Source organism: Elephas maximus, chromosome 8 (assembly GCF_024166365.1).
Source record: "Elephas maximus indicus isolate mEleMax1 chromosome 8, mEleMax1 primary haplotype, whole genome shotgun sequence".
NCBI classification, from domain to species: Eukaryota; Metazoa; Chordata; class Mammalia; order Proboscidea; family Elephantidae; genus Elephas; species Elephas maximus.
This window is the reverse complement of record NC_064826.1, coordinates 126,009,482-126,037,248: the sequence shown is the minus strand read 5'-3', so window position 1 is coordinate 126,037,248 and position 27,767 is coordinate 126,009,482. Positions and strand designations below refer to the sequence as shown.

At 51.2% G+C, this 27,767-nt stretch overlaps 1 protein-coding gene across 1 annotated transcript; it reads left to right on the top strand.

Annotated features, from left to right (window-relative positions):
- CDHR1 (cadherin related family member 1) lies at positions 1-27,701 on the top strand. The gene is made up of 17 exons (XM_049894615.1): positions 1-145; positions 729-824; positions 1,774-1,919; positions 2,957-3,007; positions 4,335-4,424; positions 6,014-6,100; positions 7,335-7,451; positions 8,387-8,530; positions 10,225-10,303; positions 13,101-13,201; positions 15,632-15,835; positions 16,371-16,523; positions 22,171-22,335; positions 22,820-22,887; positions 23,510-23,738; positions 24,561-24,818; positions 25,713-27,701. The coding sequence occupies exons 1-17, from the start codon at positions 91-93 to the stop codon at positions 26,250-26,252; spliced, it is 2,583 nt and encodes an 860-aa protein (XP_049750572.1). The 5' UTR covers positions 1-90; the 3' UTR covers positions 26,253-27,701.
- Positions 27,702-27,767: the final 66 nt, after the last annotated feature.

Sequence of the window (27,767 nt, the reverse complement as noted above, 5' to 3'; positions counted from 1 at the left end):
TCTCCTCTGCGCTCCTCGCGATCCGGGGCACACTCCGTGCTCCTGTGCCAGCCTCAGCGGTGGCGAGCGACACTACCCGCCAGCGGAGACATGAAGCGAGTCTCGCGGGCCGCCCTGGCCCTGGGGCTGCTGCGCCTCTGCCTAGGTGAGTGGCCGGGCGGTTGGGGGCGAGGGCGGGGACCGTGCACTTCCAGAGTGGGACTCCGCCCAGCCGGGTGGTCTGACGCCTGCCCAGCTGCCCCACGGGGAGTGGGCCCTCCTGGGGCGCTTCTCCCGACGTCCGTGCCCTGGAGCCCGGGGCTCATGCCCCGGACCCCTACTGACTCCGCAAGCGGGACGGGGGTGTGTGGAGGCTGCTGCGATGACTGCGTGGGACAGGGGAGGGGGCCCAGCTCCCCACCCGCTTGGGCACGCTTCTCGGTGTGGCCTTGAGAGGGGCACTGCCACTCTGGGCACCGATTCCCTGTCTACCCGTTAAAGGGGATGGGATTAGCCCCTGCCTGGCTTCCAGCGCCCAGATGGTGTGTGACCCTGACAAGCCTGAACGCCAGCCGTGACCGCAGGAGATGCAGTGGGCAGGGGGACCTTTCCATGGTGCCCCAGCCATCTCCGTGGATGCTCTCGGGCCGGGGAGGGGGGCGCCCGCCTGTCCAGGAGCGGGCTGACGCGAAGCTGGCCTTCCCGTGTCAGGGTGTCCATTTGTTCTCCCGCCTGTGTTCTCTTCCAAGCCCAGGCCAACTTCGCCCCCTACTTTTTCGACAATGGGGTCGGCAGCACCCACGGAAACATGGCGCTGTTCAGCCTCCCGGAGGACACTTCTGTAGGTCAGTAGCCCTGGCACCGCCGACCCCCCATGAGCCTCCCCAAGCGGCGACGCACATTCCGCTTGAAGCAAACCAGTGATTCCTTCGAGCCTATGGAGCGCCAAGCTTCCCGTGCTCCCAAAGGGCGCCCTGTTTGCGCTGCGAATTCCCCAGGGCAATGGCAGGAAAGGCGGTCACGGCTGCCATGGCAACCTAAACCGACCAAGTCCTGGAGGCTCTGCCCCGGGCCTAGCTAGACACAGTTTCAGCCAAGGCGGCAGGCAGCTGGGCACAGGACTCCGCGGCCTGCCCTCTGTTGGCTGTGTGACCTTGAGCAAATGCACTTCCTCCCAGGGCTCTAAAATGGCCCAGGGAGAGGGAACCCCCTGGGATGTGCAGTGAGAGAGAGAGGAGAGATTTGCATGCCCTCTCTCCATCCGGCTGGGGCTGGGAGCCCAGGGGAAAGAATGTGAGAAATGAAGAGGCACCTCATTCAGAAATATCCCAAGAACAAGGTGTGGAGGTGAGGGCCTGCACCCTGTCCTCCCAGTCTCTTCTTTGGCCTTCATGGCTGCTCCCTTTTGCACTGGCCCCCTGTGCCCTGGGAGCCCCCAACCTTGGCTCTTGGGACTGGAGTCATTCAGGCCAAAGGGAGAAACAGGCAATGGAGTGAGGCCCTGGGACCTGGACCGCCTCTGTAATCTGCATGATAGATTAACAACCTGTGACGTGGCTGATGACAGCATCTCACAGATGACAGCATCTCACTGACAGGTCTCAGGCCCAAAGATAAGAGTGGTGAGCAGCCCGCAGGGCAGGGTGAGGCCCTCAGTAAGTGCCTGACTCTTGGCCACAAGTTTGGCAGGGAATTGGATATTCACTATATAAATGAATCCTTGGTCCTTGGCGCTTGTCCTTTTAGGAAAGCTAGGTCCTAGCTTCTAGGTTTCCTCCCTTTGTCCCCTTCCAGGCTCTCACGTGTACACACTAAACGGCACAGACCCTGAGGGAGACCCCGTCTCCTACCACATCAGCTTTGACCCCAGCACTAGAAGTATCTTTTCTGTTGATGCCAACTGTGGAAACGTCACCTTGGTTGAAGAGCTGGACCGGGAGGTACAGGATGCTGCAGGGGGGCAGTGGAGCCCTCCCCTGCCCTGGGCTCAGAGACACCTCTGTGGCTGGATGATCCCCTGAGAGGCCCAAGGCCACTGCAGGAGACCTTCTGTGGAGCCTCTGGAGGGGACAGTGGGATCTTGAAGCTGTTTCCTGTCAGCAGAGGACTTAACTTTCAGAGTGAAGAGTGGGGCTCCTGTAATGAGCAGCTGCTGGCCATGCTAGTTTTTTCAGCATGTTCAATTTGGAAGAAATTCTGTTTGCACTTTGCCTTTCAGAAACATCATAAAATGATTTTTTGGCCTGTCCTATAACCCACAGCAAACTCAGACAGCAGATCAAGGCTGCAAGGAGGGGTAGGGAGGGTAGGCCTGAATTTGGCAAAACTCCTCCCATCTGAGCCACTCTGAGTCTGTTGGTGACAGGCCTGGGGTCTGTTTCCCTTCTGAGGCCCCACACAAGGCAGGTGGGCCTAGGGGGCCACACAATGGACCTCAGCTGTGAAGCTGCAGCGATTCTAAGATGCTGACAGAACCCACCAGCCAAGGCCAGGGTGGAGAAAGGCAAGGGAGGGTCTCAGAGGCAGCTGGGGGTCACAACACCTCCCTCCTGGCACCCACAGGGACCTAGTGAACCCAGTACCCCCACCTCTACCCCCACCAAGGCCCCATCAGGAACACTTGGGACACCACAGAGCTAGGTCTCTGCAGAGCTGTGGAATATGGAAAAGATGGGAGAAAAAAAGTGTGGGGGAGGGGAGGGGGAGGAAAGAAAGGAAATCATCTTCCCGAACTGGCACACTAGGGTTAGCTCTCTCCTTACCCCAGCGGGCCTCGGCAATGCATCTGGGCTGATGAGAACCCCACACGAAGCAGGGTGGGCTGTTTTGGCCATGCCTAGCACACTGTCATCCCCAGCCCACCCTCCTCTGGGGCTCCTGTGGTGGGCACAGTGAGGCAGGAAGAGCTTCCTCAGGCCTCGGGTGTCCCCACGGGGCATCAGGACCCCAGACACTCACTCGGTCTTTGTGCTTCCAGAGGGAGGACGAGATCGAAGCCATCATCAGCATCTCTGACAGCCTAAATCAGGTGGGTGCAGACCTGAGCTGGTCCCCCAGCAGCAGACAGCTCCTGCCCAAGCCCACCTGGAGGGGGGGTGCTCCCTGGCCAACCCAAGCCAGGGCCCAGCAAGGTCTGCCCCAAAGAGCCCACAGTAGGGCGCTTCGGGGAGGCCACAAGGAAAAGGAAGGAAGGAAGAGAGAGGAAACGGGGAGACCAAGGTCTGTCAGTTGTGCTCCTGAGGGGTCTAACCCACCTTCCTCAGTCCTCTCAGACCTGCTGTCCCATCTACCTCCAACCTGGCTCTTGGCTCTGTACAGTCACCCAGGCCCCTCCTTCTTCCTCACCTCCTCCCTCCAGCCACCACTTCTCCCCAGGCCCCCTCAGGGCTTCCCGGGACAATTGTACCATGTCCCCCATCCCTGCTTCCTGTCTGCTCCACCCCCATCCACTTCCATCTGCTGCTGGAGCCCATGAGGTAGAGCAGACATCTGGCCACCCCCAGCTCAGAAAGTGCTAACAGCTGGCCTGACTGCCCTCAGAGTGAAATCCAAGCTTGAGTCTGGCCTCCCTTGCATCACCTGTCTACCTACCCACCTTCTCTCCCTCCCCCACCCTTTCTCCCTCCCCCACCTTCTCTCCCTCACCCACCTCCTCTCCCTCACCCACCTCCTCTCCCTCACCCACCTCCTCTCCCTCACCCACCTTCTCTTCCTCACCTACCTTCTCTCCTTCACCCACCCTTTCTCCCTCACCCCCTTTTCTCCCTCACCCACCCTACCATCCAGCTGTGAACTCAGCACACTCCCCACCTCTTTCTGCTTTTATGCTCACTGCTGTTTCCCTAGAACACATTTCCACATCGTCTCTTCTCACCTGGCAACTGCCACCGGGTTTTTCACTTCCCCTGTGGAGCTTCCCTGATCCCCACAGGCTGGGGTGAATGCCCCTTCTTAGCCTCTGAACACAGCCTTCTCAATAGGCACTCATGCCCCCAAGGGTGCATTTGCCTGGGCCGTGGTGCCCATGGTGGCCTTGAAGCTGTGCCACGGAGGCCCTGCCCACAGAGCCTGACATAAGGCTATTGCAACCCTATCACCCTGGAGGACACTGCTACCATCCTGGTATCTGCTTGTCTTTGCCCTCTTCTCCCATCCATCACCACGGCAAAATGCACCCATTAGACAGTCTTCTCCGTCTCAGGATTGAACACAGTGCTTGGTGCATAGATGAATAAAAGAAGGAAGGGAAGGAGGGAGGGGCAGAGACATATATCTGGGAACATTAGAACTCACTGAACCTTTATCCCCCAGACAGTCTCACTGCCCCAACCCCTATCCCCTCTGCCTCTTCTCAGGTGGCAGAAAAAGTCGTGATCCTGGTAACTGACGCCAATGACGAGGCGCCCAGTTTCATCCAGGAGCCATATGTCATCCTGGTTCCTGAGGTGAGTGAGGCTGCTGCATCCCACCCAGAGTGAAGCGGGCGTGCTCCTCCATCACTTGTCCCCTCCTCTTCCCTGCTCCTCACCTGTCACCACCCCCTCACAGTCATGGCTGTCCCAAAGGAATGTTTGTTCACTATCCTCCGTTATAATACCAATATTCTACTATTTATTGTAGAAAAGTGAGCTATGTAGCAAAAAAGAATTTTAAAAAATCACTGTCAATCTCTCCAACTTAAAACAATATTGTTACATTTTGGTGTGTCTCCTTCTAGTCTTTTTTGCAATTATAGGACTTTATTTTCTTTTTGTCTTCCATAGTTGTGACTATACTAAACATATGCTTTTTTGTGTCCTATATTTCATTTAATATGCAATATGAGCATTTTCCTCATAATTGTAAAGTTTGAGTAACTATCGTTTTAATAGTTTCCATCAAAGGAACATTCCATATTTACTGAGTCATTCCCTTATGTTTGAATATTTAGGTTGCTTTATAAAAAAAAAAAAATTTTTTTTTTATGTTTTTGCAAGGAGACTTGGTTGAGCCTTGGTTCAGCTCTCAGCAACTAACCAAAAAGTCAGCTGTTTGAAACCACCAGTTGCTCCACAGCAGAAAGATGTGGCAATCTACGTCTGTAAAGATTTCAGCCTTGGAAACTCTACGAGTCAGTTCTACTCTGTCCTATGGGGCCGCCATGAGTCTGAATTGACTCGATGGCAGTGGGTTTGGTTGTTTTCTTTTTTTCACATTTTTGCTGCCATGAACAACACCAAATCTCTGAGAATCATTTTTTTTTTTTTTTCTCTAATTAACATTATTTCCTTAAGATTTAGTCCAAGATTTTAAGTTTCTGGGTGAAAAAATCTGAGTGCCCCTGAGGGGTTGCCATATCACCTTGCCAGAGCGACCTGTTTGCTCTCTCCCCCCCATCCCTCACCAACACTGGGGATTCTCCAGTCTATAAATACTCGCTAATTCAGCGGGATAAAGCTGTTTCTTTCTGTAAATTGTACGTACATGATTCCTGGTCATATGGGCATTCCCATGTTCATTGGCCATCTTTTCATTTGTGGACTGTCTTTCCTATTTTAAGCCCTTGTCTATTTTCGGCCTTGGCATTTCCTCCCTGTCTTCGTGAGGTCCTCCTCCTGTCGCTCTCTTTTTGTTTTCCATCTGTCCTGCACCCACTCCCCCACTCGGGCTCCTGTGTTTTCCCTCTGTCTCCCACCGACTCCGGCTCCTGTGTCTTCCCTCTGTCCCCTACCCACTGCAGCTCCTGTGTCTTGCCTCTGTCCTGCATGCACTCTATCTCCTGTATCTTCCCTCTGTCCTGCACCCAGTCCAGTTCCAGTGGTTTCCCTCTTTCCCCCGCCCACTCCGTTCCTGTGTTTTCCCTCTGTCCTGCACCCAATCCAGCTCCTGTGTTGCAGCCCCTCCCCTGTAGGAAGCTCCCGTGCTGGTAGCACTGCCTTTCACCTCTGTTTTGACCTTCCCCTGGCCAAGCCACCCCCACCCCTGTGGCCCCTCAGCACTCCAAGTCTCCACCCATTGCCCTTGGCTGACACTCCCTGTGGCTGTGACTCCTCAGGACACACCTGCTGGGAGCAGCATCTTTAAGGTCCATGCGGTGGACAGGGACACAGGCTCTGGAGGGAGTGTCACTTACTTCCTGCAGGTAAGGTGGGAGGCACAGGATGTAACCAGAGGCCCCAGGCTGGGGGTACACCAGGCAGCCCCTATCTCCATTGCCAAGGCCCTCAGGTCAGCACCTCTGCTGTTCCCAAAGATTTTCAGAGATGCCTCATGTGATCCCTAAAGGGTCTCATAAACACATGGGTAGGGCAAAGAGATGGGGACGTGCTGGGATCCTGGGGCAGACCTCTTTCCCTGACTGACCCGTCTGGACTGTCTGGCAGGTGGTCTGCTCCTTCCCTTTGTCCAGATCTCTCAGACCTCTAGCTTCTTCCCCAGGAGAAGGCCAGGTGTACCCACCCAGGGTGGACAAAAGCTGTCTGGGCCTAGAATGGTCAGTGAGAAAAAGGGCAGAGGGGGCAACCCCTAGGAGGGGCCAGAGCTCCAGTCAACACCGTGTCATAAGGCAGGCCCCTTCCCCGTACCTCTGGCCCCTCCGTGGCTCCCCAGAACGAGCCTCACTTCCTTCTGGCAGCTATTTCTGTAGCATTCTCTCTTCTCTTCACATGTGCTCACAGCTTTCAACGTAGCAGCCCATGGTGGCTACAAACACAAGTTTTGGAGAAATTCCCTGGAACCAAGGAGCTCTGGAGAGGTCCTGCCACTGGCTGCTCCTGTGACCTTTATTTAATTTCCTAAAGCAGCTTCCTCCTATGCAAAAGGGGAATCACAAAAGCGGCTCCTCCTTGGGTTGCTGTGAGGGCTAAGTATGCATAAAGCATCTGTAACAGCGCCTGGCCCACAGCCACCCCCCTAGATGGAGCGGCCTCCCTCTCTGCACCCTCCACCCACTCCACCTCCTCAGGGGTTCCTCACCTGCCTTTGTCACAGTCACTGTCATCTCCTGACCCTCCCCCTAGATGCTGCCCACAGCAACTTCTAGGCTTGGTTTGAAGGTCCGGAAGGATCTCTCCTTCACTATGGCTTTCAGCCCTGCGCCTCCAGGTTAGGGCCCTTTGCTGACATGCAGGCATTCTTTCAGCTGCTGAAACTTCCAGGCAAGAGCTTAGCCCAAAGCTGAGCCCAATTCTTTTTTCAACTGAGGGAAAAGATGAGGCCCTGCTGGAAGAGAATGTTCCCTCCCGATTTTGAGGGGGAAGTGGCAGGGGAAGCTCCATGAACGGGGATCCAGGGAGTCAGAAATGATGGGGACCCTGGTTCCTGGAAGGAGGGGCAGTGAGGACCCCCAGAGGCCCAGCCTGCCCTCGCTCTTGCAGAATCCACACTCCACCAAATTTGCCATGGACCGCCACAGTGGCGTGCTGCGCCTGCGGGCAGGGACCACGCTGGACTATGAGAAGGCCCGGGCACACTTTGTCACGGTGGTCGCCAAGGTAACAGAGGGCAGCAGTCTGTCTGTCTTGGCCTTTGTCAGGGGATGCTGCCCTCGGATTTGAACAGGGTTAGGCTCCAGGTTGGATGGGGGCAGTTTGCGGCGCAGGAAGCATGGAGGGAGTGGGGAGCAGCTGCTGGGGATCTCTGTGGTGTCCGCTGGCCAGGAGGCCCTTGTCCCCTTACACCCCATGACCTGCCTGGCCCTCGGGGCCTCCATCTCACTTGCCAGACTGGCTCACTCTCCTCCTCCGCTACTGTGACCAATCACCTCTCTGAGCCTCAGTTTCCTCCCCTGTAAAGTAAGAACAACATACTTTACTGAGCTCTGAGCTTTACTGAGTCCATTGTGTTCCCAAAGTGCCTGGTGTGGAACTAGAGATTAGTGGCCCACTCAGGACATGTGGCCTCTCTCATCCAACATTTCTCAGATTCCTCCAAGATCAGCTGCCCCTCCCTCTGGGCCCAACATTCTGTCTTGCAGGAAGGCCCCCACCAGAGCCCTGCCCAGCTCCACCCATCAATGATGCTGGGAGGCTTGGCTGGCCTACCACCTACATCACAGGCTATCAGGGCGCTGCAGGGCCAAGTCAGATCCTGGAGAGCTCTACCGCATCCAGCCTGGGGACACAGTAGGTCCTCAGGAGGCGTCTGAGGCTTGGCTCCTGGCTGAGATATCGGAGGGTGGCTCTGACGCCCCTTCTCTGCCACTGGTGCCCATGAATTCCCTGGAGAGAATTAACCTGTTTCCAAAGGCACGGACCAGAGACCACTACCCACCAGCTCCTTTAGGCTCCCCAGGCCCCCCTCCTATCCCCCATGAGGTGAGAATTATCTCCACTTTACCTGGAAGTAGGCAGAAATGCAGTCAGTAGCTGGAGCTACCTTCGAACTCCATGTCCGACTCCAGAGCGCAACCCCTCTTACACTCTCCCAGGACGGCGGAGGGAGGCTCCGGGGGGCTGACGTCGTGTTTTCAGCCACCACCACCATCACAGTCAGTGTGGAGGACGTCCAGGACACGGCCCCTGTCTTTGTGGGCACACCATACTACGGCTACGTGTACGAGGACACGCTTCCGGTGGGTGGCTGCTCCTCTCAGCCCAGCGTCCCTCCAGGTGCCTCCTGCCCCATCTTCACACTTACCGGGGTCCTTAGGGTCCCTGCTTACTCACGGCAGCTAGGCTTAGGCCCTGACTATAGAGGAAGACACACACACGATGTCTGCAGCAGGTGTCAGGGAGGACTGGTCCAGGCGTGTCTCCATCATTCAGACCTGCCACAGCCTGGCAGCCAGGGCAGACCCAGAGGGCTGAGCTAGAGGAGAGTGGCCAGCAGGCAAAGAGAGGCTCGGTTTGGGTTGGCAGCTCTTTCTTTGCATCTCACGTCAGTGGGAGGCTGTAGCCTCATGAGGACGAGGTTCTTCTGTGCCTCCCCATCCCAAGCCTGCAACCTAGGCCACTCACATGAGCTGGTCTCCAGCACTGTGCTGCCTGAACCACCGAGACACCTCCCCTACCAAAGCCCTGCTCCAAGGCTGGCCTCAACTCCCTTCCCCCTTCAGTGCAAATTACAGCTCCTGCTCCTGTCTTCAGGCCCCTCAGTGACTCCCCAGAACTCATAGAAGCCCACTCCTCAGCCTGGTGTGTGAGGCCAGCTCCCTCCATCACTGGAGCCCCCACAGTGCTCCACGCAGCCCACCTGCCTCACCGCACTGCCCCCGTCCCCTGCCTGGAAGGTGTCCCAGTGCCCCTGTCCTTCTGCGTCCAGTTCAGGCTCCTCTTTCCCTGGCACCTCTGAGGTGGGAGCTCCCGCTCTGCTTCCAGGTGCCCTGCGCAGACATCCCTTGGTGAGTATGTCTGCCTTGGGGTAAAACCTTTTGCCATCCCCCAACTAGATTGAAGGCTCCCAAGTGCAAAGACCAAAGGAGCCACCCTGGGTCCCCAGGCCACACGCCACCTCCCAGGTCCAGCTGCAGCACTCTCTGTGGGCCTGAGTTGTGTTCTCAACTCTCCGTACCCCTTTTTTGATTTCTCCAGACTTTATGAAACAATGAAAAACATTTTGAGGCCCCTCCCATGTACTGGCACACATTGAGATATACCTTTCCCAGAAGCTGGTAGCCTAGTGTGACGACAGCACAGAGTAGGGAGAGAAATGCTGGCCCAGGAGGGGCGGTGGGGTCGGGGGGCTGCCAGCAGGGTGGGGGCACCTAGACAGCCCTATTGGGAGCTAACAGCAGAAAGAGAATCAGGGGAAAGTCTTCCTGGAAGAGCAGTGGTGCTCAGACCACAGCAAGAAATAGCCATGGGTTTTGGCACCCCTGCCCCTTTAAACAGTACCCTGGGCCCCACAGGATAAAAATCCTCATTCCTTCACCTTACATTTGAGGCCCTCTATGGCCTCCACCCACACCAACCTTCCTCTCCCCTCCCTCTTCACGGACCCCTGGGGTGGGACCAAGACAAAGGTGGATGAGGGGTGCCAAGGAGGCTGGAGGGTGGAGGACAGGAGAGGGAAGGGCAGCAGAGGGAAGGGCTGAGTGTGGTGTGTGGGGACAGAGGCTGGGGGCATCCCTGGGCAGCCCATGCACCCAGCCCATGTGGGGCCAGGAAGAAGCAAGAGCCCAGCAGGCTCCCTCCCACACCCGGAGCTCCCAGCAGAGTGGGTGGGGCATGTTCCTACCGCCACACTCTGTCCAGTGATGGGTCAATCTCTGGGAATGGGAGCACCCAGCATCACCCACTAGCCTCAGCAGCTGCTCCTGCTCCCCAGGGCTCGGAGGTGCTGACCGTGGTGGCCATGGACGGAGATCGGGGCAAACCCAACCACATTCTCTACGGCCTCGTGAACGGTGGGTCAGGAGGCTTGGGCTGCTGCTCTGACTCTGGGTGACCAGAGGGAGGTCCCAGCCTCTCTGGGCCCCAGTTCCCTGTGTGTAGAATCTGGAGGGCCACTGTAAGGAGAAGAGGGGCTGGGCCCTTCCAGGAGGCTGTGAGTCTTCTAGGGTGTTTGCCCCCCCACCACTTGTCTTTTTATCTAGCAGTAGGGAGGGCTACCTGGGGCCCAGAGTGAGCCAGGAGGAGCTGGTTCACGGACCCTTTACCCTGGGCATGCCTTCACTAATGAGAATGGTTGGCAACATTCCTTACACTCTAAATTGCTATGGTTTTTCTCTTTCTTTGTAATGTTTTGGCCTACAGCAGATAGCTGAATTAAATGCAGTGGTGATGTGGCATCTCCCTAGTAGAAGTCCTACATATGGATGAGAAAACTGAGGCTCTGAAAAGCCAAATGGGCATCCCAAGTTCCCACCACTGGATCTGAACCTGAGTCTGCTGGCTCCAGAGTCCACCATGCTATTTCTACAACTAGGCAGCAACTGAGCAGATGGAGCTGTTCCTAGCGTAGCTATTTTCTACAGGGCCAGGCCATCACACCTGGTGCCCGATCCCAGACATGCACATGTCTGTATGCTTCACCCAGAACCACCACCTACTGGACCCTGTCCTCAGGACATGCCCAGCCACACTCACCCTGGAACAAACCCATCATCGCACACAGACCCCAAATACCTACCCTCCCCACCATCACTGCAAAACTGTACATAATTACAATTAACCCACCCTACCCCACCTCCTCTCCCCTCCCCTGCTCATCTCCCCTCCCTTTCTTCTCTCCTGTCCTCTTCTCAACCTTCCCATCTCTCCCTCTTCTCATTCCTTTCCTTTCTTCCCTCCCCTTCCTTCCCTCTCTCTCCTTCCTTCTCTCCATGTCTCTTTCTTCCTCCCTTACTCTTTCACACACACGCAGCACTATGGGTAAAAGGAGGGAGGCAGTATGGAACCTGGAGCTAGAAAGAAGCAAATTCAAGGCTCAGCTCTGCACTTACTGTATAATCTTAGTTACTTAACCTCTCTGAGACTCAATTTACTCATTGGAAAAACATAGATAATAGTGCCGGCACTCCCCGGGTTACAAACGAGCTCCGTTCCTGACTATGTCTTTAAGTCAAATTTGTAGGTAAGTTGGAACAGGTGCGCTTGGTTCTTATTTAACCTTACTTTAGTGCAAGAAGGAAACCCTGGTGGTGTAGTGGTTAAGTGCTATGGCTGCTAACCAAAGGGTCGGCAGTTCGAATTTGCCAGGAGCTCCTTGGAAACTCTATGGGGCAGTTCTGCTCTGTCCTATAGGATGGCTATGAGTCGGAATCAACTCGACGGCACTGGGTTTTTTGGGTTTAGTGCAAGAAAAGTCTCCAAGCCTTGTCAATGATTTAAAAGTTGCATGCAGCAAGTGAAGGTGACCATGATGAAGAATTTGTTTCAAGTAGGGGTTGATTCAATTGTTTCAAAGTGAGGGCAAATTTACATAACGTTAAAGGACAAGCATAGTGGAGAACAGAAATTCCAGAACACTTCATTGTGCTCAGGAGGAACCTGCACATAGACCAAAAGGCAGTCATTTGAGCAGACAACAGAATACTGCATGGTTTAAAGTCAGGAAAGGTGTGCATCAGGGTTGTATCCTTTCACAATACTTATTCAATCTGTATGCTGAGCAAATGATCCGAGGACCTGGAGTATATGAAGAAGAATGCAGCATCAGGATAGGAGGAAGACTCATTAACAACCTGCAACATGCAGATGACACAACCTTGCTTGCTGAAAATGAAGAGGACTTGAAGCACTTACTGATGAAGATCAAAGATCACAGCCTTCAGTACGGATTATGTGTCAACATAAAACAAAAATCCTCACAAGTGGGCCAATTAGCAACACCATGACAAGCAGAGAAAAGACTGAGGTTGTCAAGGATTTCATTTTACTTGGATCCACCCACAATCAACACCTGTGGAAACAGCTGTCAAGAAATCATACAACCAATTCTGCTGCAAAAGACCTCTTTAAAGTGTTAAAAAGCAAAGACCAAAGACATCACTTTGAAGACTAAGGTGCACCTGACTCAAGCCATGGTGTTTTCAATTGCCTCATAGACATGAGTCAGAATCAACTCAATGGCAACAGGTTTTTTTTTTGGTTTTCATATGCATGAGAAAGCTGGACAATGAATAAGGAAGACCAAAGAAGAATTGACACATTTGAATTATGGTGTTGGTGAAGAAAATTGAATATACCATAGACTGCTAGCAGAACAAATCTGTCTTGAAAGAAATGTGTCTTGGAAGAAGCACAGACAGAATGCCCCTTAGAAGTGAGGATGGCAAGATTTCCTCTCACATACTTTGAACAGGTTATCAGGAGGGACCAGTCCCTGGAAAAAGACATCATGCTTGGTAAAGTAGAGGGTCAGTGAAAAAGAACAAAAGATCCTCAACTAGGTGGATTGACACAGTGACTGCAACAATGGGTTCAAACACAGCAATGATTGTGAGGATGGTGCAAGACTGCGTAGCGTTTCAGTCTGTTGTACATAGGGTTGCTACAAGTTGGAACCTACTCAACAGCATCCAACAACAATAACAGGAGTTGTCCGTAATTCAGATGTTCATAACCTGGGGACTTACTCTATAGAGGAAACTTTGATAAGATAATAATGCATGGAAAGCAGGTGGCACCCAGGCCAGCACAGTTCCCCTCTGCCTCCTGTGGCCCCGTGCAGAACTGCAGGGTGCATCTCTGATCTGACAGGGAGTGATGGAGCCTTTGAAATTAATGAGACGTCCGGAGCCATCTCGGTCATGCAGAGCCCTGCCCAGCTCCGAAGAGAGGTGTATGAGCTGCACATACAGGTACCCTCCCTCTGGCATGCCCTTCCTTGCCCCTCCTTGGCTCTTCCTTTGGGTGGTGGGGGCTTTCCCTTCCTAGAATGAGTGTACCCCACAGAAAATGCATCCTGGTGCACCCTTGCCACCCTCCTCCTGACAGTTTCACTGCCAACTCTCATCTCCACCAGTGCTATCTGAGCATCTGGTGCACCACCTGGCCCGGTAGGGCTGTCTTGGCCCTGCGGAAGGACTAGGCATTGTCCCAGGAGCACCTACATCAGGTGCCTGTGTAGAGGCTGCAGAGATGCACACCAAGCCCCTGGAAAAGGGTACATGATTTCACAAGCAGACAGTTGTGAAAAGGCAGGAGGGGTGGTATTGAAGCAGTGCCTTGAGTGTGGGCAGGGCCACACAGGTGAAGCAGGTGAAAGGTGAGGTGGGTGGGGTGGAGACCTTCCCAAATATGAAAGCCAAGAGATCTTCTCAAGGCAGGAGCACAGCATGGATCTGGGGAGTGGAACTGGAGAGAAGAGTCCGTGGTCACATGTAGAAGGAGGAAAGGTTGGCCCCCAGGCTAGAGCCTGATGAGCTCAGGCCCTGAATGAGCGCTCTGTGCTGTTCCCTGTGCAGGGCTGGCTTCCTGGGCATCCAACCTCCACACAGGAGGGTCCCACACTAGGCTTACTGCTCTTCTGTCGCCATCCTCACATTCTTAAGTTTTGAGCAAGGGGCCCCACATTTTTATCATGCACCGAACCTCACAAATTATGTAGCTGGCCCTGCCGAAGAGCAATAAAGAACTATTGAAAGGTTTTGAGCAGGATTAGAATCACATGGTGGAAATCTCAATCTGGTTGCCGATCAGGCCAACTAGGTTTCCAGATTTCACGAGTTTGACACACAACAATTTCCAGGGCCCACTCTGGGAGACAGTGATTTTGTGTGTCTGGGGTAAGCCCAGGACTGTGCATACTACAAGCTCTCAGCCTGGCATTGGAGATCTGACAAGAAAGACCAGGTGCATCTGAGAGTCTGGCACCAGTCCCAGCCTGGCATTGGAGAACCAGTGGTCCAGACTAGGGTGTGGAAGGAACTGGCTGGAGGCTGGGAGGTAATGCCTTTGATGAAAAGGACAGATCAAGAGGGCCTGTGCAGGTGAAGGAAGGTGGAATGGCAGAAATGGACAAATTGAAAAATATTAAGGAGGTTGACTCCAGAGAACATGCAATTGGTTGCCGGTGAGGAGTAGAAGTGGGGGGAGGAAGCCTGGGTGGTACTTGCTGTTAGGAACACAGGAGAGGAGGAAATTTAAGCAGAAAGGCATGGTGGGTGTGGATGCCTTGGCCCTTGGCGGATGTGAGTTGAAACGTCCAAACTTGGGTATAAAATTTGGAACTTGGGGAAGATATTTGGGTCAACATACAGATAGTTGTTAAAGCCACAGGAGAAGTGAGTTCAGCCAGAGGACCACTGCAGAGAGAGAGGAGTGGTTGGTCCAGCACACGCTGCAGGGGGCCTCAGAGCTTAAGAGGGAAGGCGGTCAGAGATTGAGGAGAATCTGCAGAGTAGAGCCACACTGGTCAAAGTTATAGAAGCCCTTGAGAAGGCAAAAGAAGACAACCATTCAGGGGCAGTACAGAAGCCAGTGTGGCATGGGCATGTCCTCCACTGAGTTGGGGGTGTGGGTGAGAATTGAGCGGGACATAGGAAGTGGATATGGCTGTTGTAGGCTTCTGAGAAGGCAGAGTGGTATGAGGAAGTGGGGTCCAGGAAGGGTCTTTTTAGGGTAGGTAAGACCAAAGCATGCTTGTAGAACAAGGGAAAGGAGATCCTTCAAGGGGGATTTATGATCTTTGTCACATGTTTCCCATGGAAGAAGTGCATACAGACTCTCAGCCCTGGCTGCACAAAGTTAGCAGCTTACAAGAACCCATATTTAGTATCTCCCATTTCCTGTGGGTCAGGAGTCTAGACCCAGCTTATCTGTTTCAGGGTGTGCAATGGCTGCAGTCGAATTGTCAGCCAGGCCTTGGGTCTCATCTGAAGGCTCTGCTGGGGAAGGATTCAGTTCCAAACTCATGTGGTTGTTGGAAAGACTCAGTTCTTTGTGGGTTTTTGGACTAATAGCCTCAGTTCCTTGCTAGAGGTTTGCTTGATGTCTCCCTCAGTTTCTTGCTGGTGGTTAGCTAGAGGTCACACTCAGTTTCTTGCCACCTGGGCTCTCCAATGTAATTGCTTGCTTCATCAGTACCAGCAAGGGAGAGATTCTGCTAGCAAGATGGAAGTTGCAGTCTCTTGTAACCTAATCACAAAGTGATATCTCATCTCCTTCACCATATTGGTTAGAAACAAGTTGCTAGGCCTGCCTCCACTTAAAGACAGGGGCTGCACAAGGGCACTAAAGCCAGGAGTAGGGACCATTGGGCATCTTAGAGCCTGTCTGTCCCCAACCAGGTGACTGAGGTCGGCTCTGAAGGGCATCCAGGTGACCACGCCATGGTCTCAGTCATCATCAGGGTCGTGGACCTCAACAACCACCCCCCGACATTCTACGGAGAGAATGGACCCCAGGACAGGTTTGAGCTGTCCATGTTTGAGCACCCGCCCCAGGGTGAGATCCTTCGGGGCCTCAAGATCACCGTCAATGACTCAGACCAGGTGCGTGATCCTGCCCTCTGCTCTGCCTGCCTGCAGACCTCTCAGGCTCCAAAGCTACCTGACTCTGTGTCAGCCTTCACTTGTGTCTCAGGGCCAGGCAGGTAACAACAATGAAGGAAGCAAGAGGGTACAGCCAAGAGGGAGAGGTGGGAGAGCAGCTAACTGGAGACTGCTTAGCTTAAAGGTGTTCACAGTCAATTAGAAATGAGAAGCCAAGCAAACAAGAACACCTCTGCATCTGGCCCACAAAACAATAGCTTGTTAATATGTCCCATCACTTTCTTGGCCAGACACAGGGCCCAGTATTATGTGGTGGTTATTTTGCTTCATTCTCATAACTGACTAGGGGGTGGTTAGCCTTGATATGCCCTCGTAACTGGCTAGGGCCCTTGATACCCTCACCTGTAGAAAGAGGTAGTGACACTCACCTCCCAGGGTTAAGGTTATATGAAGCCTCCTGGCTTAGCACAAATATGTAATAAGTTTATATTCCTGTTTATCTTTCCTGTTTCTCTCTCCAAACTCTATTGCCCAGGGAGCCAATGCCAAATTTAACTTGCGGCTGGTGGGACCCGGGGGCATCTTCCGAGTGGTCCCCCAGACAGTCCTGAATGAAGCCCAAGTCACGATCATTGTGGAGAACTCAGCTGCCATTGACTTTGAAACATCTAAAGTGTTAACCTTCAAGGTAGGTGGAGCTGTGCCCTGCCCTCAGTGGGGCCAGGAGCTCAGACCAGTGGCTGGTCATTCCCGAGGGGTCCCTCTCACTCCTAGCCCCCTGGTCCAACTCCTGCACTCATCTCTTCTGCTGTGCCCAACTTGAGGAGCAGGAGGGGGAGGGGAGAGGAAGAAGGCTTAGACAGCCTAGGGAACTCCTGGGCTTCCAAACACCACTACCCCCAGGAATGCAAGGAAATGCAATGAATGTAAAGGAAAACTATTAACATAAACTATTTACTTTTCAGGATGGATGTTTTCTTATATGCCTTTTGACATCTATCATCTATTCTGATGAAACCCTAGCAGAATAGGGAAAATATTTCCATATAAATATATGGAAATAATGTGTTTTTTTAAATATACAAGTAATATAGTAATACAAAAAAACTAAACCATTCCCGTGAAGTCGATTCTGATTCATAGCAACACTATAGAACAGAGTAGAACTGCCCCATAGGGTTTCCAAGCGAGTCCTGGTGGTGCAGTGGTTAAGTGTTTGGCTGCTGACCAAAAGGTTGGCAGTTCAAATCCACCAGCAGCTCCCTGAAAACCCTATGGGGGCAGTTGTCTGTCCTATAGGGTTGCTATGAGTGGGAATTGATGGCAATGGGTTGGGTTTGGTTTTTATGTTTACTATTTATTACTACATTCCCAGCATAGTAGACTATATGATTGTCTGATTCAAAATGGCCAATACCAGTCCATTTCAGCTCACTAATGCCTAGGATATTGATGTTTATGCATTCCATTTCATTTTTGACGATTTCCAATTTTCCTAGATTCATACTTCATACATTCCAGGTTCTGATTATTAATGGATGTTTGCAGCTGTTTCTTCTCATTTTGAGTCATGCGACATCAGCAAATGAAGGTCCCGAAAGCTTTACTCCATCCACATCAGTAAGGTCGACTCTACTTTGAGGAGGCAGCTCTTCCCCAGTCATCTTTTGAGTGCCTTCCAACCTGGGGGGCTCATCTTCCAGCACCACATCAGACAATGTTCCTCTGCTATTCATAATGTTTTCACTGGCTAATACTTTTCAGAAGTAGACTGCCAGGTCCTTCTTCCTAGTCTGTCTTAGTCTGGAAGCTCAGCTGAAACCTGTCCTCCATGGGTGACCCTGCTCGTATCTGAAAACCGGTGGCATAACTTCCAGCATCACAGCAACACACAAGCCCCCAGTATGACAAACTGACAGGCACGTCAAAAAGAACGTTTCAAGATGTATCCTGAAGTACAACGCTGTCAGGGATAGGATAATATCTGTGTGCCTACAAGGAAGACCAGTTAATATGACTATTATTCAAATTTACGCACCAACCACTAGGGCCAAAGATGAAGAAATAGAAGATTTTTATCAGCTGCTGCAGTCTGAAATTAATAGAACATGCAATCAAGATGCATTGATAATTACTGATGATTGGAATGTGAAAGTTGGAAACAAAGAAGAAGGATCAGTAGTTGAAAAATATGGCCTTGGTGATAGAAACAATGCTGGAGATCGAATGATAGAGTTTCGCAAGACCAACGACGTCTTCATTGCAAATACGTTCTTTCACCAACATAAACGGCAACTATACACATGGACCTCGCCAGATGGAACACACAGAAATCAAATTGACTACATCTGTGGAAAGAGACAACGGAAAAGCTCAATATCATTAGTCAGAACAGGGCCAGAGGCCGACTGTGGAACAGACCATCAATTGCTCATATGCAAGTTCAAGCTGAAACTGAAGAAAATCAGAGCAAGTCCACGAGAGCCAAAATATGACCTTGAGTATATTCCACCTGAATTTAGAGACCATCTGAAGAACAGATTTGATGCATTGAACACTAGTGACCAAAGACCAGATGAGTTGTGGAATGACATCAAGGACATCATCCATGAAGAAAGCAAGAGGTCACTGAAAAGACAGGAAAGAAAGAAAAGACCAAGATGGATGTCAGAGGAGACTCTGAAACTTGCTTTTGAGCATCGACCAGCTAAAGCAAAAGGAAGAATTGATGAAGTAAAAGAACTGAACAGAAGATTTCGAAGGGCCTCTCGAGAAGACAAAGTGAAGCAAAGAGCTGGAGATGGAAAACCAAAAGGGAAGAACATGCTCGGTGTTTCTCAAGCTGAAAGATCTGAAGAAAAAATTCAAGCCTCGAGTTGCAATAGTGAAGGATTCCATGGGGAAAATATTAAACAACACAGGAAACATCAAAAGAAGATGGAAGGAATACTCACAGTCATTATACCAAAAAGAATTAGTCGATATTCAACCATTTCAAGAGGTGGCATATGATCAGGAACCGATGGTACTGAAGGAAGAAGTCTAAGCTACTCTGAAGGCATTGGCAAAAAACAAGGCTCTAGGAATTGATGGAAAATATCAATTGAGATGTTTCAACAAACAGATGAAGCACTGGAGGTGCTCACTCGTCTGTGCCAAGAAATATGGAAGACAGCTTCCTGGCCAACTGACTGGAAGAGATCCATATTTATGCCCGTTGCCAAGATAGGTGATCCAACCAAATGTGGAAATTATAGAACAATATCACACGCAAGCAAAATTTTGCTAAAGATCCTTCAAAAACAGCTGCAGCAGTATATTGACAGGGAACTGCCAGAAATTCAGGCTGGTTTCAGAAGTGGATGTGGAACCAAGGATATCATTGCTGATGTCAGATGGATCCTGGTTAAAAGCAGAGAATACCAGAAGGATGTTTACCTGTGTTTTACTGGCTATGCAAAGGCATTCAACTGTGTGGATCGTAACAAACTATGGATAACACTGAGAAGAATGGAAATTCCAGAACACTTAATTGTGCTCATGAGGAACCTTTACATAGATCAAGAGGCAGTTGTTCAGACAGAACAAGGGGATACTGATTGGTTTAAAGTCAGGAAAGGTGTGCATCAGGGTTGTATTCTTTCACCATACCTATTTAATCTGTATGCTGAACAAATAATATGAGAAGCTGGACTGTATGAAGAAGAACGGGGCATCAGGATTGGAGGAAGGCTCATTAACAACCTGCGTTATGCAGATGACACAACCTTGCTTGCTGAAAGTGAAGAGGCTTTGAAGCACTTACTAATGAAGATCAAAGACCACAGCCTTCAGTATGGATTACACCTCAACATAAAGAAAACAAAAATCCTCACAACTGGACCAATGAGCAACATCATGATAAACAGAGAAAATATTGAAGTTGTCAAGGATTTCATTTTACTTGGATCCACAATCAACAGCCATGGAAGCAGCAGTCAAGAAATCAAAAGACGCATTGCATTGAGCAAATCTCCTGCAAAGGACCTCTTCAAAGTGTTGAAGAGTAAAGATGTCACCCTGAAGACTAGGGTGTGCCTGATCCAAGCCATGGTATTTCCAATCACATCATATGCATGTGAAAGCTGGACAATGAATAAGGAAGACCGAAGAAGAGTTGACGCCTTTGAATTGTGGTGTTGGCAAAGAATATTGAGTATACGTTGGACAGCCAAAAAAGCGAACAAATCTGTCTTGGAAGAAGTGTGGTCAGAATGCTCCTTAGAGGCAAGGATGGCGAGACTGTGTCTTACATACTTTGGACATGTTGTCAGGTGGGATCAGTCCCTGGAGAAGGACATCATGCTTGGCAGAGTACAGGGTCAGCAGAAAAGAGGAAGACCCTCAACGAAGTGGATTGACACAGTGGCTGCAACAATGAGCTCAAGCATAACAAAGATTGTAACGATGGCTCAGGACCGGGCAGTGTTTCGTTCTGTTGTGCATAGGGCTGGTATGAGTCGGAACCAACTCGATGCACCTAACAACAACAACAACAGTATTACTACATCGGAAACCCTGGTGGAGTAGTGGTTAAGTGCCACAACTGCTAACCAAAGAGTCGGTAGTTCGAATCCACCAGTCGCTCTTTGGAAACTCTATGGGGCAGTTCTACTCTGTCCTGTAGGGTCACTATGAATCAGAATCGACTCGACGGCACTGGGTTTGGCTTTGGCTTTTTGGTCTTTACTACATTAGTATCCCTGGTGGTACAGTGGTTAAGCACCTTGCTGCTAATTGAAAGTTTGGTGGTTTGAACCCACCAGTGGCTCTGAGGGAGAAAGATGTGGCAGTCTGCTTCTGTAGAGATTCTTTTTTTAAAAAAAACAAAAAAAACAAAAACGCATTGCCATTGAGTCGATTCCAACTTAAAAGATCCTATAGGACAGAGTAGCGCTGCCCCATGGGGTTTCCAAGGAGCACCTGGTGGATTCAAACTGCTGACCTTTTCGTTAGCAGCCTTAGCTTTTAACCACTGTGCCATGAGGGCTCCAGCAAGCATAAATACTTAGTTAATATTATTTGTTATAATTACTTATAGCTAGCATCATGCTGAAAAGAGTAGCACTGAAAGCATTGTGAGCCAGGAACAGCACGTGGGTACCTGCTATCACCACTGCTATTTAACAGGATCCTGGAAGCAAACCCAGAGAAGTTACATAAAGGGAGGAACTATGAGGTGCAAACATTAGAAAGGAAGAAGCAAAAGCATTATTATTTGTAGGTGATGTGATTGTTTGCTTAGAAAACCTATGAGAAATGATTGAAGACTGTTAGAAACATAGCAAAATTTCTAACATGACTGATTAGAAAATTAATACACAAAATCCAATCATTTTCCAACATACAAAAGAAAAAAAACTTAGCAATGAGAAAACAAAATGGATTAAAAGATTCTCTCTTAAATTACAACCAAAAGATAAAATTCTTATAAGTTACCATGACAAGAAATGTGCATTATCTAAACGATAAAGAGGGAAACCCTGGTGGTGCAGTGGTTAAGTGCTATGGCTGCTAACCAAAGGGTTGGCAGTTCAGATCCACTAGATGCTCCTTGGAAATTCTATGGGGCAGTTCTACTCTGCCCTGTAGGGTCGCTATGAGTCGAAATCGACTCTACAGCACTGGGTTTGGTTTTTGGTTTTGGTTAAATGATAAAGAATGTAAAATTTCACAGAGGGGTATAAAGAAGGCCAAAAAATAAAAGCATACCTTCTTTCCAAAAAAAAAAAAAAACCTCAGCCTCCTTAAATTAACAAAGAATTCAATGCCACCCCAATTAAATTCACCCAGAAGTTTTGGCGGGAGGCTAGAAGAGGGGGCTTGAAAAAATTAATACTGGTTTTTGTCTGGAAAAATAGACTTACAAGATTAGACAGGGAACTTCTAGCGGAAAAATATGAGGCAGGAACTTGCTTTAACAGATGTTAAGTTATATATTATGAAGCAAAACAGTTTTAAAATTGGGACTAGGAAAGACAAAAGAAATTGAAATACAAACGGGAATTTAGTGCATGAGAAATATGGCGTTGTAAGTCAATGGGGAAAGAGATATTAGTCAAGGCCTGGGAAAGGGGAAGCTGCTGTTTTAGGGAAAAGCTAACACTGAATTCCTAAATAAGGGGAGGTCATACCTTAGGTGATACCCTTGCAGGTGGTGGCAGGAATGGCTGGTCTTCAGCTGAGAATGGGTGCCAAGGCAGTGGGTGCCAGGCCAGCTCTGGGGACATGGGGTGGGGAGGCTCGCAGCAGGGTGATTGCCCCCCAGACTGTGCCCTGCTTTTCTTCCTTGCTAGCTTCTGGCCGTGGAGGTGAACACCCCAGAGAAGTTCAGCTCCACAGCGGATGTGGTGATCCAGCTCCTAGATACCAACGACAATGTCCCCGAGTTCACCTCCCACTACTACGTTGCCAGGATCCCCGAGAATGCTCCTGGGAGCTCTAACGTGGTGGCTGTCACAGTGGGTTAAGGACTGTCCCAGAGACTGGGGAGAGGGGTGGGTGCCCACTCAAGGGTAGAATAGACCCAGTGTGGCCTTGTAAAGTCAGACAAACTTTGGTTCAAGTTATAAAGCCCATACTCATTAGCTGTGTCCTTGGACAAGCTACTTACCCTCTCTAAGCCTTAGCTTCTTAATCTGTAGAATGGGGATAACAGCACCTCACAGGCTTGTATCAAGGACACTGAGCACAAGCCATGGGCCCACACCTCGTCTCTATAAAGGAAGAATAAATGCCCTTCCAGACCTCGATCTTTTGATCCTCCAACACTGAGAACTCCTGGGAGAAGCACGAGGGTTCTAGGCCAGGCCTCCAGATCAGCTTCCCCCCTTCGTTGGGCACCCCAACTTCCCCTTGTTTTTCAGGCGAAAGCAGCCCTGGCACACATGGGCTGCCACTGTGCCCAGATAAAGGGACAGGTGCCACTGGAGCTCTCTCTTTCAGGCGGTGGATCCAGACACAGGCCCCTGGGGCGAAGTCAAATACTCCATCTACGGGCCTGAGGCCAACCTGTAAGTAGAGCCAGAAGTTGGAACAGAGCCCCCAGCTAGGGACTTGGGAGGCTGATGGTGGAGGGATCTGGGTTAAATGCAGGAGCAAGGTGGCAGAGGCCGGAGCCTGGTCAGAAAGTGAGTGTGAGGTTGAGAGATGGAGGTGAGCAGTACGGAGTCTGGGTAGAACTGTGGATGTGCTCAGGGAGGTGTCTGCAAGGGGGAGGGAAGAGGGCTTCTTGTCATGGCTGCACTAGGAACCATGGCTGAGAAGCAAGCAGTGCTGGCCTGGGAGGAATGGAAAGGCTGCAGTTGGGGCTGTTAAGCTCAATTTTGAAGGGTGGGTGAATGGATGGATGGGTCTGCCTCGTTCAGTCAGACTGAAAGAATAGGGAGCGGAGCAGATGGAACCTTGGAGAAGCTGTAGGATGACTATTGCTGCTTTATAGGGGCAGCTCATTAATTAATGTGTGTATGCATATGAAGGGTGCATTTGTGTGCATGTGTATATGTGCGTGTGGCGGATATGTGTGCATACAGGCCTGTGTATGCACACGTGTGTGCGAGGGTATGCACGTGTATGAGTGTGTGTGTGCACATACACACACATGCCTGCAGGCTGTGTGCACCTTGTGCCTAGCAGGTTCCTGATCCACCCCTCTACTGGGATCATCTACACCCAGCCCTGGGCCAGCCTGGATGCTGAGACCACTGCCAGGTACAACTTCTATGTGAAGGCCGAAGACCTGGAGGGCAGGTACAGCCTGGCTGAGGTGTTCGTCACTCTACTGGATGTCAATGACCACTACCCCCAGTTTGGACAGAACATCCAGGAGAAGACCATGGTGCTAGGGACCCCGCTGAAAATTGAGGTGGGCTTTGGAGGCAGCTAGCTCTCTTTGATCAGGAGGGCTCTTTCCCTGAAAGCCTGTTTCAGTAGCTGCAAGACGAATTGTGGCATAAAAATTAAATATATGTATTTACATACATTTGTATAAATATTGATATGCATTCCTACCATGTGCAAGGTACCTTATATATTCCACTCTCTACATAACACAGAAGAAACCCTGGTGGCATAGTGGTAAAGAGTTCGGCTTCTAGCCAAAAGGTTGGTAGTTCGAATCCACCAGGTGCTCCTTCTGTCCTATGGGGTCGCTATGAGTCAGAATGGACTCAACGGCAACAGGTTTTTTGGTTTTTTACCCAACACAGAAATAACCCCTGAGACAGAAGACATTATTGCCACTTTACAAATGAGAACATTGAGGTCAGACAGTTTCCATGATCAGTTGCCTTCACCCCTGTAGCTTGCCTGCTTGCCTCCAAAGCCAGTGCTTCACCCCCTTTCTCCCCATGGTGGAAAAGCTTACACTCTGAAGCCCAACAGACTGGGCTTTGGATGCCAGCACCCTTCCTTCTATCTTTATGTCTTTGGACAAGTTGCTTACATCCCCATGCTTTCATTTTCACAGCTGTAACATGGATTGAACAATACCTACTGCCCAGATGTGTTCTGAGGACAGACTGGCGTAATACTCATATCTAGGGCCTTGACTCAGAGGAGGGAACACAATCCATCCCCTCCCATTTCCCATCAACTCAGCCAGCCCCACAGGAGGTGATGCCTTAGCCAGCGTACACAAGATGGGGTCCTCAAAAACCCAGCAACATCTTTCCCTCCCTGTCTGCAGGCCACAGACCAGGACGCAGAGGAGCCCAACAACTTGGTAGACTATTCCATCACCCATGCAGAGCCAGCCAACGTGTTCGAAATCGATGCACGCACAGGCGAGATCCGGCTGAAGAACTTCATCCATTCCCTGGACGCCTTGCACAACATCACAGCTGGCGGGGATGGCACATGGTCCCTTGAGGTACAGGCCAAGGACCGTGGCTCCCCATCCTTCAGCACCACAGCCTTGCTCAGAATTGAGATCACAGACACCGAGGTGAGTGGAGAGCCTGGACCAAGGCAGGGGCTGGAGGACCAGCCCAGGCCTCTCTGCACATGGCCAGAAGGAACAGGCCATCTCTAGCCTTCCTACAGAAGACCATCAGTGCTAGCAAGGGCTGCCTGTGTGGTTAAACACACAGGCTTTGGAATCGGAGGACCTAGGTTGGAATCCTAGTTTTCTTAACTGGGTGACTTTGGGCTTTGCTAAACCTCCATTTCCTTCACATGGGTGTTGAAAGAAAGAAGTAAAATCATTATGCTTAGTTCTTAGCTCAGTACCTGGCAGAAAACCATCTCTTAAGGGGTTTCTGATACATATGGGGAGACAGGTTCTCTGTAATCAAAGGTAAGCAACATCTTTGTTGTCTCTGGGTGGTACAAACAGTTAACACACTTGGCTGTTAAGCAAAAGTTCTGAGTTTCGAGTCTACCCAGAGGCACCTCAGAAGAAAGGCCTGGTGATCTGCTGGTGAGAATTAGTCATTGAAAAACCTATGGAGCACAGTTCTACTCTGACATACGTGGGGTTGCCATGAGTCAACAGCAATGGGTTAACCAGTATCTTGGTCTCACAAGAGCGGTGCTCAGCCAGAGCAGGTGTTCTGAATCTGAGTGTGGTTGTGGGTATTATGTCCATCTGTGTGCACTATGCTGAAGAGCTGCACACAGTGTCTTCTGTGTGCGTTTTCCTGGAGTAGTGTGTGAGTTGTGCTCTCTGGGTGTGCATGGTTGCTAGAGGGGAGCCCATAGTGCTCCTCAGATTCTCCATGGAGTACCTGGCCCCAGAAAGTTTAGGAACCATCAGGCTTAGGGAGGCTCACAGCCTCGGGTTTGTCCTCGGGAACTAGGTGGGAACGACTGAAGACATGGGGATGGTTCTTTCTTGCAGGCGCTGTCCCGGGGCCCCATGGCCACCTTCCTGATGCAGACCAAAGACAACCCCATGAAGGCTGTGGGTGTGCTGGCTGGCATCATGGCCATCGTTGTGGCCATCACTGTGCTCATCTCCACGGCCACCTTTTGGCGCAACAAAAAGTCCAACAAGGTCCTGCCCGTGCGGCGCGTGCTCCGCCGGCGGCCCAGCCCCACACCCCGCACTCTCCGCATTGAGTGGCTCAAGTTCAGGAAGGCAAAGGCTGCAGCCAAGTTTGTCCTCAAAGAGGATGCTCCCAATGAGAACTGCAACAACAACAGGCTGGGGAGCTCACTGCCCCCCAGAGCCCCAGCGCCTCCACCTCCACCCAGAGTGGTGCCCACCATGGGCACTGCTCACTGGACAGTGCCTACGGTCTCTGGCTCACTGGCCCCCCAGCAGCCCCAGAGGTCACCTAAGCCAAAGGCCTTGGGAAGCTCCGTCCAGTCAGCTCTGGTTTCAGAGCTCAAGCAGAAGTTTGAGAAGAAGAGTGTAGACAACAAGGCTTACTTCTAGAGTGTTCTTGTCCCCCCTGCTTCCACATGACTGTCCTGCCACTTGGACCATGCTCCCCACCCTCTGCTCCTTAGGGTCAACCCTGTTCTTTACAATGGTGGAACCCCACATACAGAGCCCTGACACCCTTTTCTCTGGCTGTGGGGTGCATCTATCCAATACTTCCCAGTTCCCCAGATCCTTGACCCACCACCATGCCTCTCTCTGCAAAGGCTAGCAACCGACAAGGAGCCAGCTCTCTGTGTCTGCCACTCACTCATCCCAGTCCTCCCAGACCCGCAGGTCCTACTGGGTCTCAGCACCCTTGGCCAAGGAGCAGAGCTCTGGCCATCTGTGATAAGGCCAAATAGAATCTGGATCCTGGAGCCTCCAGCTAAGAGTAGCGCAGGAAAAGGGGCTCAGTCCTGGACAAGGTTGGAGGGCAGAGAACCTTGAGCTGTAGGATAACAAATGCCAGCAAAGGAGGGCAGCGAAGTCCTGGGATTCCTGCTGATTCTGGGGCCATTCATGGCTGCCTTGGGGAAGACGAGGGTGGTGTTGGGGCAGAGTGTAGGCTCCTGCTATGCCCAGTGGTACCAAGACGTGGAGGGCGTAAGATGGGCCTTGCCATGAGTGAGAGCAGATGACCCTGCAAGGGCTGCCTCAGACCCAGAAATTTCCACATGGTGGTGGCCCTAGAGGCATCTGGAGGAGCATCAGGACCCCTTTCTGAGGGGCTGCCTCACCAGAGGTCCTTGAAGAGGTAGCGAGGGGTTGTACATGGACATCAGGATGGAGATCTGGGAGACGTCCATGTCCATGTGTAACCTTGGGAATGTCGTTCAAACTCCCCAATCATCTTCCTCATCTGTAAGTGAAGACAGGAAGTCCTGCTGCCTCACTCATGAGTCTAGGATGAGCATGGAAGAAAAGGTGAGGAGGGCTTTAACAAGTTGCAAAGAGGAACAAATCTAAAGTATTTTGTGAAGGGTCAGTTCTCTGGAGTCCAGCTCTTCCAGAAAGTATTTGTTTCCACTCATTGGCTCTGCTGAGCACACCCTAGAGGCTGGTGGAGCTCGGGCTGGGTGCTCTTGATCAGCGTCACCCTTCTGTTCCCCCATGGCATTGCCCCTGCCTTCCCTTCCCCCATCACTGCGTGTCCTGCTCGGCCTGGCCGGCCACCAGGCATGGTTGGAGAGGGCCAGCACTGGTAGTCACAGCCAGTCCAAGCCTCTGTTTTGCTGAGATGAGGAAGATGAGTTCTCAAGAGAGGAGTGATTTGCCAGAGGTTGAGACAGGTCAGAAGTAGGACCTGGTCTGGCATCTGGCTCCTGGGCATTTTTCTCTAGCTGGAACCCCTCATCAACTAGTGCTGGCCTGTCCAAGGAGAGAGGGCATGGAAGCTTCTGTGGTGGATACAAACAAGTATTGGCCTGCTCTGAGGAAACCTGCCACAAGGATGTGTACCCAGAGAGAGAGAAGTAGAACTACCCTCGCATTTCAGTGCACTAAGAAGCCCTCTAGGATAGGCCAGTG

Bases quoted from the DNA above. Each gene is read 5' to 3' on its own strand.
- CDHR1 (XM_049894615.1), top strand. From the start codon at position 91: ATGAAGCGAGTCTCGCGGGCCGCCCTGGCCCTGGGGCTGCTGCGCCTC. The intron at 1,920-2,956 runs GTACAGGATGCT...TTGTGCTTCCAG, and splicing joins TTGAAGAGCTGGACCGGGAG to AGGGAGGACGAGATCGAAGC. The intron at 13,202-15,631 runs GTACCCTCCCTC...GTCCCCAACCAG, and splicing joins TGTATGAGCTGCACATACAG to GTGACTGAGGTCGGCTCTGA.